Source organism: Oryzias melastigma, linkage group LG24 (genome assembly GCF_002922805.2).
Source record: "Oryzias melastigma strain HK-1 linkage group LG24, ASM292280v2, whole genome shotgun sequence".
Lineage (NCBI taxonomy): Eukaryota > Metazoa > Chordata > Actinopteri > Beloniformes > Adrianichthyidae > Oryzias > Oryzias melastigma.
In genome coordinates, this window is record NC_050535.1 from 21475860 (window position 1) to 21492155 (window position 16296).

At 40.3% G+C, this 16296-nt stretch overlaps 1 protein-coding gene across 4 annotated transcripts in view; it reads right to left on the minus strand.

Moving 5' to 3' along the window:
• gabrr2b (gamma-aminobutyric acid type A receptor subunit rho2b) overlaps positions 1–16296 on the minus strand; it is a 34664-nt gene that overhangs the window by 14219 nt on the left and 4149 nt on the right. For all 4 annotated transcript variants that reach the window (XM_024291770.2, XM_024291769.2, XM_024291768.2 and 1 more), the window contains exon 3: positions 4976–5043. In XM_024291770.2, coding sequence (XP_024147538.2) covers positions 4976–5043 — 68 coding nt within the window. The remainder of the gene's footprint in view (positions 1–4975; positions 5044–16296) is intronic.

Genomic DNA, 16296 nt, shown 5'->3' on the forward strand with positions numbered 1-16296 from the left:
GCTACATATTACTCCAATAAAAGCCCAAAGAAAAAGCTAACATGTTGCTAGAATACTCACTTATTTACATAGTAGCCCAAACACCTCATTAGATGCCAAATTATTGCTAAGATAATTGCCTGACTGCTAATTTGCTCAAAAATCCTCAGTAGATGCCATATTAACCAATAAAGCTAGCACGTTGCTAAAATATTAGCTTGACTCCAAATTAGCTCTTAAAGCTGAGTAGATGTTAAATTAGCCAAAAAAGCTTACATGTTGCTAGTATATTGTTTAATACCATATTAGTCCAATACACTTCATTAGATGCCAAATTAGCCCAAACAGCTAATATGTTGCTAAAATACTAGTTTAAGTCCTACTTAGCTCAACAATTCCCAGTAGATGCCATTTTACCCAATAAAGCTAGCCAGTAGCTAAAATATTAGCTTAATACCAAATTAGCTCTTAAACCTCAGTAGATGCCAAATCAGCCAGAAACATTAGCTCATTGCTAAAATATTTTCTAACTCAAAAACCTTAGTAGCATTGATATCATTAACATACTGAATGTTTTGATACCAATATTGCATAGGTTTCAGTGTGTGCAAACATTTTGAGGAATTGCATGAAAAAAAAAAATCGTAAAAAAATGCATAAAATTTCTAAATTTAATACCATAAGTACAAACACGTATTTCCTGAATGTGCTAAATGTTTTTAACTCCAGAAATAGCAGAAATGTAAAACATTCCCATTGTTTTAATGGGGCTGGAAATCCTTAAAAAGCATGCACACAAAAACACAATCTGCTTTTTCCACTGGTCCCGGATTTCCTCGTCGCTCCGCCACCTCAGCGGTGCTTGTTGCCATGCAGGCGGGAGGTGTCCCGCTCTCCCGCCGCCGGTCCGTGTCACGGATCATCCTCTGCCCTTTCCTCCTCCTCGCAGCATTACATAAGAGCAGATCACTTTGGAATAATGGCCGCAGTAACACATTGTACTCTTGGCAAACACCATAAAGTATCTTTGGTTGCGTAAGAGGAGTTGAGGGACGTTTTCGAATCCTGCGGATGAGTAATAACTGTGTTCACAAAAGAAAGATGATTTAAAGTTGAGTGCTGAAATCCTATTTCCTGACGGACGCTTTCTTAAGTCCCTGCTCTGCATTTCCTCCATGAGTTTAATGGAGTAGAGTGGTTTCAGTCAGGATTCTGTTTTGATCTGTTCTAAGGCTGGTCGCCCCCTGTTTTAATCCCGTTTCTGTCTAAAGATCTTATGCTGAGTTTTTGTAGTGTGGAAACACAACTTTAAGATGGTGCACGGTGTTACCAGCAAAAGGACAAAAGTTCAGTTTGTTCTGACTTGTAAAACCCCACTGTTCACACAGTAGTTTTGTGAGGTTTTTTTTACAAAGACAGAGGGAAGAAATGACTGTATGAATTAAAGAACCAGATTAACAAAGGGTCGAAAAAGTTAAAGAAAACAGAAGTGATAACGTGGCATGAAAATAGCAGAAAAAGACCAAAGAAAAACCACAAAGATACTGTCAGGTTCAGACCATCAAAACCTCTTCAACAACCTCATTAAGCAGGGCGGGGAAGGGCTGATGATGTGGGCTCAACCTTCCAGTGATGTTAAATGAAATGTCTGGAAGCAGTTCAAAAGTTCTGGGTTTTCTTGCTGCAGAACTTTTTTGTCCATCCATTTTCTATACCCTTTGGGGTCACGGGGTTGCTGGAGCCTGTCCTGCTTGATCAGGGGTCTGCAACGTGAGGCTCCGAACCCCATGTGGCTCATCTAGTTGTTGTCATTTATTTACTTATTTATTTATTACGGATCCCTATTAGTTGCAACTATTCTTCCTGTGGTCCGGACATTTCATCAACCTTTTACATTTATAGATAAACATGCAAGTATTAACTTATATAAATATTCTAAATTAATAATAACAAACAATGTTTACAAAAAGGAGAATGATTCTTGCCTCACACACACAACCTAATAAAATGACATTGCTCAAAAATTTCAATAAATGTTTATTTAAGGTTAGATAAATAATGAAAGAAAATGTCACGTTTGATTTGGTTTTCTTGAGTTTTTAATTCAAAATCTTATTTGACACAATGTTTTTAAAAAAAATCTATATTTATTGATTCATTTGACACAATAACAAAACAAACAGACTGACAGACAGAAAATAAATACATTAATTTAAACAAATAAATAAATAAAATAAAAACTTGTTTTTGCTGCTGTCAGAATTAAAGATGTTAAAGTTGTTATTTATAGAAAAATATGAGTTGTAAATATTTAAGAACTACATTTTCTGAAGGAATAGCTAAATGGCCACATAACAATAAATAGTATTTTCTAAATAATGAAGTAGGATTCGTTGGCTCCCGCTGGGTTCTGGTCTGTCAGAAACTGGATCAAATGGTTCTTTTTGGTGTTAAATGTTGCAGATGCCTCAATTAACTGATGTTAAAACAGCTGTGTGTGAAAAATCTTTAAAAAATTGAACAATGATGGTGTCTCTAACTTGTCTCTAAGTGTTCCCAGTTTAGCATCAGTGAAACAGAGGTCGTGAAATCAAAATAAAGCTGACTTTAAATTAGAAATCCATCCATTCCTCTTCAGGACTCACTGAATCTCTATGGGGTTGCTGGAGCCTATCCCAGAGTTCACCATGTACAGGTCACCAGGTTTTGCAGGGCCACACAGTCACGTCTAGGGACAGGTATGTTTGTCTGTTTTGGACAGAAAAACCCACACAACCAAACACCGCATGGGACGAACCTAACCGAGACCTGAACCAGACAGAGATGCTAACCACTGCACCACACTTCTTCATCTCTTAAAAACTAAACTAAGAATTACTAAAGACAAGTTTGAGTCACCTCTGATTCTCAAAAGCTCCAACAAAGATCAACGAGCGCTCCTGTTTCTCAGATTCATTCCTCATCTCCAAAGAGAAAAGGAAAGACAAACACGATCTCTCCAGTGAGTCTGCTGTGAAGTAATGTAGTCATGTTGAGGATTGCTTATTATCCTTAGATTTAGTCTTTCAATATTTTTTGGGTGTAAATAAAAAGGAGTCTCCCAACAAACTCGGTCAAACTGTGTCCTCACAAACCCGTCCAAGAGTTGATTGTTCATAGACAGAAAGTCACAACAACTCAAGAAACCTAAAAACTACATTCATCAGTTTTTTCACAGCACCAGAACTCGGTTCATGTCCTGAGTCTGGATGACCCTACAGCGACTAAAAACAACTAGTTTGCTTATTTTTAGGTTATAGTGACTGACTTTAAAATCAGCACCACACTCCCTCCACATTTACCACTCTTTGTCATTTAACACTTAACTTTGGGATCCATATTAAATGTAATCCTCATTTGTCCTTGAAAGGAGCTTATGCAACGTCAGAACGACTGTTTGGGATCCAGTTTGTGGTTCCTAGAACAGAAGGTTGGTTTAATTATGTCACATGGTATCAAATTTAGTCTGACCTCCAGCCAAAGCAAAGGTTTCTGCCAACAAGCTGTCGCAATCTAGTTCTGATTACGGCGCTGCAAACATGAGTCAGAGTCTGCAGAGAAGAACTAGTGACCTTACAGTGAGCCCAGTCCACAAACGAGTGATCGCTTACTTCCTGTTTGATCGGTGCGCTGTGGGAACTAGGCGCGTGCTTCACATAGACTGTATATAAAAATGCATTTTACAGTCAGTGGTGCTTCACAATCGTTTGTGTACACTTCAGGTACCGGTCGGAATTTTTGTTTTCATGCACTTTGGTGTTTAACCTGCTGGTTTACGGTGTAGCTTTGGTAAATTTATAATGTGAAGTTTTCAAATTAATGTAATTACTTTTTGTTAATGTTAATTTAAAGTCATTCTTAAATAAAAAATGCAGGATTTGATGTATGAACTTACATAAAAATATAATTGAAATAAATTAAATTAATTCACTGTAGAATTAGGGAGGTTGCTAGTTAATTGAAGCACTGAAAATTATATTTATTATTGTTGATTAAAGTTGTTTATTGCTATTGTGTAATAGAATTTGAATTTGTAAATAATTATTGCCATTATTATGTGTGTTTTAAGGTTTTTACCTATTGACTGCTGACTGACCAAATGGAAAAATGATAAAAATTGGAAAAATAATCTCAAGTGACAGTCTGAGTAAATCAGCCTTCGATTTTGGATGCTCAGCCCTTTTCAAGTGAGGGAAAAGTGCACAAAAAATTAGGTCATTTTTGAGAGAGGCTGTAAAACATTATATTCATCATCCTTTGGTGTGACATTCCTTTGGAGGTAGATAGCTGTCGCCATTTGAAGGATTTAATTTTTGTTCTGTTACAACAATTCTGCACTAAGTAGTGTCACTGCTGATCATGTTTACTATTGTTAACATTGAATCTGACAGATAATTCCAATTCAGTTGTTGTCAATGTTTGTCAAAGACATAGTATTACTGATTTCAGCAATGTTGCACAAAAGTGTCTATAATTTGTTGCACAAAATAAGACACAAGTTGTTTATTATGATTCTGTTTAAGCTAAAAAAGATAGATGGGGATATATTTTCCCAAAAAATAAATGTTCTTCTATATAATGTCAGTTATTTGAGATGATTTTTACCAATTATCGCGATTTTATCAATATCGTGAGCCATGTATCACGTATCGTATCGTATCGTATCGTATCGCGTATTCCATCGTATCGTGAGGTACCCAGTGATTCCCAGCCCTACTAGACAGTGGACCAAAGACACAGACAGCCTCAGTCAGACTCTGCCTTCAGTGTTCTGAAGGTAAATTCTATTTGAGAACCCTGCTGAAGAGTCTAAGCAGGAGCTGTGGATAATGACCCAGATTCACCTTTGAAGTCATCTCCACATCTGGTCACACCTGGGTCTCCTGCTAGTAACCTCTGGAACGGCTGGTTCCAAAAACACAACAACACAAGTTATGATCTGCTACCGGCTACTCACCATATCTACTTCTGAGATGCTGTCCAAACTTTCCACCTGAACATCTACTCCAACTGGGACTGCCGGACCTGCAGGGGCATCAATAAAACTTGATTTAGAAGATGATTTTTGATGAACAAGGTTGTTTTTTTTTTTGTTGTTGAAGTCTTATAATGAACCTGTAAGGTTTAATCAACCTGAAACATTTCTCTGTGACTGCAAAAAAGACAAGAGAGGGATACGTTTAAAACACTTGGAAGGAGAACAGACAGAGAGGGAAGGCCTTCTCCGCTCTGAAGCCCTCTCTGTCTGAGCCCTCGTTTTATTCAGTTCGGGGTCTGCAGCTCTGAAGGTAGAGGAAAAAAACAGCTGCAAACCGTGTTTTTTTAACGATCACTGATGTCAGATTGTCTATTTTCCTGTACAGGAGAGTTTCTTCTAGTTCCTGCTTTATATCAGCTTCTCACAGCCTTCAGGTGGAGCTCAGCTCCAGTTTCTTGTACACGACGTCAAGCAAGAAGATTAAATATAGAATTAAAATCACTCAGTACAAATAAATGATAAATGTTTGTTTCCAAGTAATCAGATGATGACTTTCTAACCGTTGTGGTAAAATCTCACATCCTGAGAGCACCTGAAGTGAGGAAAAGACTGAGTCTACTTTAAGAGAAGACCAGCAAACTACTCAGAATATAGAAGAATGTCAGTTATAGGGCAGAGACCCGTGGTTGTAAAGTTATCAAGTCAATCTCAGTTAAAGGGTTTGATCAAAAAGGAACGTGCTGTGAAGACGGAGATGATCTTTACCTCCTGAGCGTGAAGTACATGTTTAGTTACGATGAAGGAGGAGCCTGATAAATGGGGTTCTGACCCTCATTCCACTTCCTGTTAGAACAGCCAAACATGCTGCAGACTGAGAGGAACATTCTAACTTCAGGTTAGAAACTGAGGGTTTCACACACACAACAATTTCAGCAATTTTACTGTAGATTTTTCAGAACTTCAGCTCTTTTTCATAATTCTTTAGTGAAATTTCCAGCAAATTTAACATTTTACAAATAGTTTTTGCATTTTCTGCAAATCCTTTAAGCAATTTCAGTAAATTCCATCACCACTTTCAGGAAAAAGCTTCAGCAACTACTTTCAGCTTAAAGGCAGGTAATGCAGCTTTTCCAGTTTATTTAGCATCTTCTGCTGTCTCCTCCAACAACCTCCACCCTGGACCGCTGCATCCTCACACTCTGTAACAGAATATTAAAGGTCTAAACTGAAGCTTTTCTCTGGAAGCAGCAGCTCCACACAACTAAAGGGCTGTTGGTGCTGCAGAGGTAAGACTTGATCCGAGGAGGAGCCTCGTGGTGGTCGGCGTCCATGTCATCAAGTCATCGTCTCCAGCACACGCTCCTAAAAATAACCAGACAGGGGATCCTGCTAAGCCATGACTAATGACTCGAATCATTTCACATGAGATCTCTCATTAAACAGATCTCTGTGTTCTCCTGGTTGTTCATGTCAGCTGATAGAGGGGATTATATCCAGTTTGGGATTTGCAGGGATATGGAGGAGCATCCTGGTAGTCTTATTATCACCAGCACAACAAACTCACACGCCCTTCTGTCATTTGTGTGTGGGAGTCACATTGGCTGCTGTAGTAATAGTAATTCTAATCTGCAGCAGTGAGGCGCCTGCTCTTATGTAACCGGGGGGTAAAGCTGCTACCTGGAACAGGGGGATATTAACTCCTCCCCATATGCCGTACATCACGTGCAGGACGAGTAGATCCAGAATTCTGGCTCCTTTAGCGAGTCAGAAAAACAGACACCTGCTGGAGGGAACCTCACCTGCTGCCGTCAGCCGAGCTCAGACGAGCTGCTGCCCCTGTCTCTGACTGAAACTTCAGCAACAACGCGCCTCATGCTTTTGCTTCTAGGAGATTTGAAGATTTTCTGCATCAGTAAATTGCTGACAAATTCCCTGATCCCAGATGAGACTCATTAGTGAGTCGCAGCAGCAGCAAAGCATCAGGCAGCGACTCCTCGTGACCTTAAACTCGCTTTTCCACGAACAGAGCCGAGCATCAGCATCAAGGCAGAAAGAGTCACGTTAAAACACACATTTATGCTTTCACGGTTCCTCTGATCTCCACAAACCTTCTCTGCTGCGTGAGGATTGCAGCTTTTTCTCTTTGATTGAGTTTCTGCTCTGAGGCGTGTTTTTGGTCTTCTGGGGTCTGTTTGCAGGTTTTGTCTCTTCCTCTCAGTCAGTCTCAGCAGCTTTAGTGGTCATGTTCAGCTGGATCAGTTAAATCTCTCTCTGTTGTCTCAAATCCACACTTTGTTTCATTCTCTCTGTTTTGGTCATTTTTGAGCTCATTTATGAAAGATAAAAATGTAGTTTTATGTGTGTTTAACATGTTCTCAAGGTATTTTATTATGATTGAGGACATGTATGAACAGAAATAATTTAAAAAAATGAATTTCTGAGTATTTCCTTGTTCAAATTGTTGTGAATCAGGAAGATGAAAGTAAATTAGAATTTTAATTAACTGATTCCTCTCTGCAGAATCACCAAAAAAACAAACTTTTTGCTTCAATAACATATACTTAATGATTCCACATAATAACTACATAATAATTCAAAGATTATGCAAATACGGAGAGTTTAACTATTTTTTATCTTCTTCTTTTCCTTTCGGCTTTTCCCTTCAGGGGTCGCCACAGCGAATCAGTTTCCTCCATCTAAGCCTGTCTTCAGCATCCTCCACTCTAACACCAGCCACCTTCATGTCTTCATTCACTGCATCCATAAACCTCCTCTTTGGTCTTCCTCTAGACCTCTTTCCTGGCAGCTCTAGACTCAGCATCCTTCTACCAATATATTCACTGTCTCTCCTCTGAACATGTCCAAACCATCTCAGTCTGGCCTCTCTGACTTTATCTCCAAAACCTCTAACATGTGCTGTCCCTCTGATGTATTCATTCCTGATCCTATCCATCCTGGTCACTCCCAAAGAGAACCTCAGCATCTTCATCTCTGCTACCTCCAGCTCTGCTTCCTGTCTTTTCTTCAGTCCCACTGTTTCTAGTCCAAACAACATGGCTGGTCTCACCACAGTCTTGTACACCTTTCCTTTCATTTGTGCTGAAACTCTTCTGTCACACATCACACCTGACACTTTTCTCCACCCATTCCAACCTGCTTGCACTCTCCTCTTCACTTCTTTTCCACACTCTCCATTACTCTGTACTGTTGACCCTAAATACTTAAACTCCTCCACCTTCTTTATCTCTTCTCCCTGTAACCTCACTCTTCCACTCTGGTTCCTCTCATTCACACACATGTACTCTGTCTTACTGCGGCTAACCTTCATTCCTCTCCTTTCCAGGGCAAACCTCCACCTCTCTAACTCCACCTCCACCTGTTCCCTGCTCTCACTACAAATCACAATATCATCTGCAAACATCATAGTCCATGGTGATTCCTGTCTAACCTCATCCGTCAGTCTGTCCATCACCATTGCAAACAGGAAGGGGCTCAGAGCTGATCCCTGATGTAATCCCACCTCCACCTTGAACTCCTCTGTCACCCCTACAGCACACCTCACCACTGTCTTACAGCCCTCATACATGTCCTGCACTGCTCGGACATACTTCTCTGTCACTCCAGACTTCCTCATACAATACCATAGTTCCTCTCTGGGCACTCTGTCATAAGCTTTCTCCAGATCTACAAAGACACAGTGGAGCTCTCTCTGACCTTCTCTGTACTTCTCTATCAACATCCTCAAAGCAAATGTTGCATCTGTAGTGCTCTTTCTTGGCATGAAACCATACTGCTGCTCACAAATGTTCACTTCTGCTCTTAGTCTGGCTTCCACTACTCTTTCCCACACCTTCATTGTATGGCTCATCAGCTTTATTCCTCTGTAGTTACCACAACTCTGCACATCTCCCTTATTCTTAAAAATGGGCACCATCACACTTCTCCTCCATTCCTCAGGCATCTTCTCACCACCTAAGATCCTGTTGAACAACCCGGTCAAAAACTCCACTGCCATCTCTCCTAGACACTTCCATACCTCCACAGGTATATCATCAGGACCAAGAGCCTTTCCACTCTTCATCCTCTTCAAAGCCCCTCTCACTTCACCTTTACTAATCTTTCTTACTTCCTGCTCCACAACCGTCACCTCTTCTACTCTTTGTTCTCTCTCATTCTCTTCATTCATCAACTCTTCAAAGTATTCTTTCCATCTTTCCATTACACCACTGACACCTGTCACCACATTACCATTCCTATCCTTGATCACCCTAACCTGCTGCATGTCCTTCCCATCTCGATCTCTCTGCCTTGCTAGTCTGTACAGGTCAGTGTCTCCCTCCTTACTACCCAACCTAGCATACAAGTCATCATAAGCTCTTTGTTTGGCCTTTGACACCTCTACTTTCACCTTACGCTGCATCTCCCTGTACTCCTGTCTACTCTCCTCAGTCCTCTCAGTGTCCCACTTCTTCTTAGCTAGTCTCTTACTCCGTATACACTCCTGCACCTCCTCATTCCACCACCAAGTCTCCTTATCAACTCTCTTTCCTGATGACACACCAAGTACACTCCTACCTGTCTCCCTGATCACATTAGCTGTAGTTATCCAGTCATCTGGGAGTACCTCCTGACCACCCAGAGCCTGTTTCAACTGTTTCTTAAAAGTCATGCAACAATCTTCTTTTTTCAGCTTCCACCAGTTTGTCCTCTTCTCTGCCTTTGCCCTCTCTTTCTTCATCTTCTTCACCACCAGAGTCATTCTACACACCACCATCCTGTGCTGTCTGGAAACACTCTCACCAACCACTACTTTACAGTCACTGATCTCCTTCAGATTACACCGTCTACACAAGATGTAGTCTATCTGTGTGCTTCTACCTCCACTCTTATAGGTCACTCTATGTTCCTGTCTCTTCTCAAAGAATGTATTCACTATCGCCATTTCCATCTTTTTTGCAAAATCAACCACCATCTGTCCTTCTACATTCCTCTCCTGGATACCAAACCTGCCCATCACCTCCTCATCACCTCGGTTTCCTGCACCAACATGACCATTGAAATCTGCACCAATGACAACTCTCTCATTTCCAGGGATGCTCATCATCACTTCATCAAGATCCAACCAGAACTTCTCCTTCTCTTCCAGCTCACATCCTACCTGTGGGGCATACCCACTAACAACATTGAACATGACACCCTCCATTTCTATCTTCAGACTCATCACTCTATCTGACACTCTTTTTACCTCCACAACACTCCTAACAAACTCCTCCTTTAGGATAACTCCTACTCCATTTCTCTTCCCATCTCCACCATGATAGAACAACTTGAACCCTGCTCCTAAACTTCTAGCCTTGCTACCTTTCCACCTGGTCTCCTGGACACACAGTATGTCTACCTTTCTCCTCTGCATCATGTCCACTAACTCTCTACCCTTTCCTGTCATAGTTCCAACATTCAAAGTCCCGACTCTCAGTCCAACACTAGTGACTTTCCTCTTCTCTCTCTCCCTACGAACCCGCCTTCCTCCTCTCCTTCTTCCACCAACAGTAGTCCAATTTCCATCGGCACCCTGTCGGTGAACAGCACCGATGGCGGTCGTTGTTAACCCGGGCCTCGACCGATCCGGTATGGATTTCGTAGGTCTGATTCGCATATTTGATTTGGCACACTGAAAAAAAAACTAATAAGATTTACTTAAGAAAATCCTCGTAACAATTTGCACTAACAATTATTGATTAAATTTTACTGCATTTATGAATATAAACTTAACTTCTTTACTAGAAAATTCTATGTATTTGCATAATATTTGAATTATTTTGTAAATATTATGAGGAATAATTAAGTATATATTACTGATGCAAAAAGTTTGTTTTTTCAGTGCAAGATTTTACGTCTGATGCCCTTCCTGACACAACCCTCTGTATTTATCCGGGCTTGGGACCGGCACAATGAGACCCTGGCTTGGGCCCCCTCGTGGCTACATTAGTTTAACTATTTTTTTATGAGTCATCAAAAATGTATATTGTTTATTAGTAAGATCTACTTTTCAAATAGTTTTGGAGCATTCATTAATATATAATGTAAATTTTATTAGAGAAATTTAAGTTTTTTTATTTACTTAAGATTTGATCATAATCTTACTTGTGGATGTAAGTACATTTTACTAGATTGTTTATGGTAGTTTTTATATTCATAAATGCAGTTAATTAGGAATTGTTATTGCAAATTGTTACGAGGATTTTCTTTAATAAATCTTATTAGTTATTTTTTTCTATGTTTGTCCTTCAACCACTGGAAACAGTTTACAAACAGATCAGAAAGATGATCAGAGTGGGACTTTAAAGTCCCCCATTTTTTTATTAAAAAAACATTCTTAATAGTGTTTTAATTATTGCTGTGACATTTTTAATCCCACAAAATTCAAAAACAAACATTTGTTGTCTTTCATAAGACAAATGCCACAAATGCATGTCAAAAACTCAAAAAACTGGATTTTCATTGGAGGGGGACTTTAAAATTTTAGGTGAAATGAATACGTTGTTTTTCAGCTTCTGGGCCTTCAACACTTCCATTGACCTGAAGGTTGCAGGTTCAGTTCCTGCATGACCCTGAACCACCCTTTTAACACCTGAAGTGTTGTTGGTGACCCATAAAAACAAAATCTTAAATATACTGTAACTTTTCGACCTTTAACACAGGTCGAAAAGTTACACTAAATCAAGAACAAAAGAGCTACATAAATAAACTTAAGTTACCAGTTACTTAAAAAATGTAAAAGTCCGTTCATCTATCTTCTTCTTCTGATCTGGGACCGGGTTACAACTTCCTCGTCTTGCTGTGGAGGAACAGAAGATTTACTCTAAGCTCAGAGTTTTCCTAATAAAAGAGCTAATGCTAAAATTAATTAGGTAACAAGCATGAATCCCTTCTAAAATGTGTTACTTTGTTTTTTCAAAGCCTCATTACTGGGGAAATCTTACATAAATAAATGTACATTTTATAATAAAATCCCATATTTTCCACATTTCATTGAATATGTAAAATATTATTTAAAATCAAATCATATTCCACCAACAAAAAGGCTCTCAAAACTATTAAAATGTGTAATTCCTTGTTTGTATTCATGCATTTAACCCCTCTGGCTATTTAATATTATCTCTATAATGTACATAGTATACTACATTGGTTCTCATGTTGTATACTTGTATTTTGTTTAATAAAGTTAAAAAAAAATCCTGTTTCATTGGTTTTCTCATTTGTCTGAGTCCTGGAGTAAATAAACCATCTGTCTTTCTAAAATCAGGAAAGTTTAAAAAAATCTATGAGTAATTCTAATTTCTCATTATGCAAATGCATTTGATTTATGATCACATGTAAACAAATAAAATTGGTTACAATCAATCATCATGTTACTGAGTGATTCAATGCAGAAATGCAAATATTAAAACATTAATCAGAATATATTCTGGCCTTCAGCTGGAACTCTGTAAATTACCATCTTCATTAAGGCACGCACAATGAGTGGTCATGTGACCAGTACAGCATGCTTTATGGAGTTAAGTTGGTACCAATATTATTTGAAACCCAAATAAAAAAAAAAGAAGAAAATATTGGTGTTTGGCCAAAGAAAAAAGTAAAATGTCCCAAACTTTTTGCTATTCTAAAATAAACTTAATTATTCTCAGCTTTAAATGTTCTATTTTTTTGGTTTAAAAACTCACAATTTCAATTTCAAGTCTCTTTTTCAGTTTCAACTCTTTTCTTTACGTTTTCAAATCAAAAAATTTCAGTTTCAAATTGTTGACCCTGTTGTAACGCATTGGGGCGGGGCTAACATGAAGGACCAATCAAAATCAATTACAAAAAGGCATGGAAAACGTCCTGATGCTTGCATAAAATGGCTAAAATGGCTGGTTTGTACGCAATAAAACTCTGCTTTTTACACCCGTCTTTGGACAACTTCAGACTGTGATAGTACAGACTAAATAGACATTTTCTGATCGTAATTATCACAGTTCTCAGAGTCAGTGAATGCACCAGGACTGAAGTTACTACCCTCATCAATTTTGATTGGTCCTTCGTGTTAGCCCCGCCCCAACGCGCCAAAACAGGGCCAGAAGTTTTGAAACTGGAATTTTCAGATTCGAAAACAAAACAAAAAAAGATTTAAAACTAAAAACAAAGTTCTGAAATTGAAATTTTGAGTTTTTAAACCTAAAAAACAGAACATTTGAAGCTGAAAATAATAAAGTTTATTTTAGAAGAGCAAAAATTTCAGACATACACCAATATTTTTTTCAATTTGTTTTATTTGGGTTCCAAATAATATTGGCTTTAATGTAGCTCTATACCTCCTTCAGCAAAGCAGATCCTGCAGAGAAAGTGAACTGCAGAGCAGTGAAGGTTCTGTGGAGACTGTGAGTTCTGGATCCCAGATCTGCAGCTTTTTCAGCACTTTGGGTTGACTCTAACTGAACTGAAAAAGCTTGAACAACATTTCATGTGTACAAAAAGTCCCAAAATTGATAAAAATAATATTTGGAGTCATCTCAGAAGTTCCAGTTCCATTTTATTTAGCCGCACTTTAGTAATGAATGTGACTCAGATGTATTTTACTGCAACATCATTTAATTTAAAACATGTAATTGTAGTTCATTTCATTATTTTTGATTTATAAAAACTATTTTTTTAATCTCTTGCTTCCCTTTTAAATGTCTGCTGGAGTTCTTCTGTTCCTGCTGAGGGCTTTCAAATGTTTAATTTTTCCCTAAAATGTGTCAGAACTGAATGATGATCATGGGATGATGTGCAGATCTGAACCCTGTGGGTGTCCATGCTGTCTGTTATCGATGACCGGTGATCCGTCGGGTTCGGACAGCCAGAGGGACCTCAGCTCTTCGAGCGGCTCCTGCAGAAGTCTGTCAGGGCTGTTTGCGTTAAGCTTTCTCAGAGCAGATTGTCCTCGTGTCATTTCCACCAACAGTCTGAGATCTCCCCTCTGCCGACCCGCTGCAGCAATGCTGCTGGATTAGCAGCTGTAAATCCTCTGCTGGTTGACCATGTTAGATTAGACAGCTAGGCCTCTGCATTACAGACACTAAGTCCGGAGGGAAATCCCAGTGATGGGATGCATTTGGAGAAGAACTCTTTAATGCAAACATGACTAATGCGTGACAGGTCTGTCCACCCCTCTCCATGTTTGTTCAGGCTCTGCCGACAGAGAGGAGGTGCTCTGTAAAGATCCACAGAACCAGAAGTTGATCTGCTGCTCCTCCTTTGATATGCCTGATCAAAAGGGGGCGCTCTCCCAGGAACACACGCGGCACAGAGAATGCTCTTTGAAGGTTTTCAGAGGAACCCAGAGTTCTCTCTTTGTTGTCTGGAAGCGGCCATTGTTTTGTCTGACGGCGAAAAGCTCCATGTTGATGATTACTACTGGCACTCAAACAAAAGAGCTCCTTCTTCGAGTTGTTCGCTCCACATGCAGGAGGCATAAGAGGCTTTCATTAGCAGCAGCACAGCTGCTGCACGCTTGTCTTCCTCAGCCAAACCATCGCTCCAATGTCTCCCGAGCAGCAGCGGGAGTTCACACAACTCAGCTTGTGACAATGTAGGAATGACACGGTAACTGTCCTCTTTATTTCTACAACATCAAGCAAACAAAAGCTGACAAAATTCAACTGAACTCCAATCCAGCCAGCCAGGCCAAGTGGCTCCATATGGTTTAAAAGTGGGAAGAAAATGTGGGCCCTGAATGGGTTTGTTCACATTGACTTAAGTGGGGACACAGTGGCTGGCTTGGACGGTAGCCAGCCGCCTAGTAGACAGATTAGTGAGCTAGCAAGGATGGGCAGAGCTAGCTTGATGCGCTAGTGGCTTCAGTGGATGCTCAGTAGGTCGACTCGCTACATTAGCCAGCCGCTAGCCAGCTGCCTAGTGGACAGCTTAGCAAGCTAGAAAGGGCCGGGAGAGCTATTTCGCTCCGGTATTGGCTTATGTGGATACTCAGTAGACCAGCTCCCTACACTAGGCAGCCGCCTGGTGGACAGTGTAGTGACCTAGTGAAGACCAGCAGAGCTAGCTCACTATGCTATTGGCTTACGCGGGCACTTAGTAAGTTAGCTCTGTACGCTAGGCAGCCGCTCGTTGGATGGTAACCAGCCGCTAGCCAGTTTCCTAGTGGACAGATTAGCGAGCTAGGCAGAGCTGGGAGAGCTAGCTCGCTACACTATTGGTTTATGTGGGAACTCAGTAGGTCCTCTCACTATGCTAGCCAGCCGCCTGGTAGACAGTGTAGTGAGCTAGCGAGGACCTGTTAAGCTAGCTCGCTACACTATTGGTTTATACGGGAACTCAGTGGCTTGGCTCACTATGCTAGGCAGCCACTCATTGGATGTAGCCAGCCGCTGCCGCCTAGTGGACAGCTTAGCAAGCTAGGATGGGCCGGTAAAGCTGGCTCGCTATGCTATTGGCTTCAGTGGGCACTCAGTAGCCCGGCTCGCTACCCTAGGCAGCCACTCAGAAGATGCTAGTCAGCTACCTAGTGAAAAGCATGGCGAGATAGCTCTGCTAGCCCCTCGCTACACTGTCCACTAGGCGGCTGGCTAGCACAGCGAGCTGGCCTACTGAGTTCCCACTTAAGACAATGTGGGCAAACACAGGTGCGGCCACCACAAGAACTGCAGACAAACCCATTTGGGACCCACATTTTCTGTCACTTTTAAACCATAGCCTTAGCCTTGCTGGCTGGGACAGGATTCATCTGTGAACCAGAAGATCCGAAAACCTCCATTTCCTTCCATATCCTCTCCTGAGCTTTTGTCTGCTAAACAGCAGAAATCTTTATTTCAGATGAGTATTTTCCTGACATTAAATGATGTTGACAAATCCCTCATTTCTTCGTCTGCCAATGGCTGGTTGAAGTGACATCATCACATTTTAAATGCAGCGATGGCCCGCACATCCGTCTCCGCTCTCATAAGCTTCTGAGTTCTGTTTCTGCATTCAAACATGTGAAGATTTAGCATTTCCACTCAATGTTCATAGTTGCTGTGGCGACATTATGCAACACATTCACTCATGACTAACATCATGACCTTCACATCTGTCTGCAGATATTAGTGAATTTTTGATGAGATTTGGTGTCAGAAGACGTTATTATTGGAGTTTAATGTCAGTTTGATGTCACATTTCGTAGGTTACCACAATATTAATGTTAAAGGTCTTTATAGCTTGAAATGTCATGGATTATTGGGGAGATTTGGTGAATGTAATGCCATAAATTGAAGAGAACACTC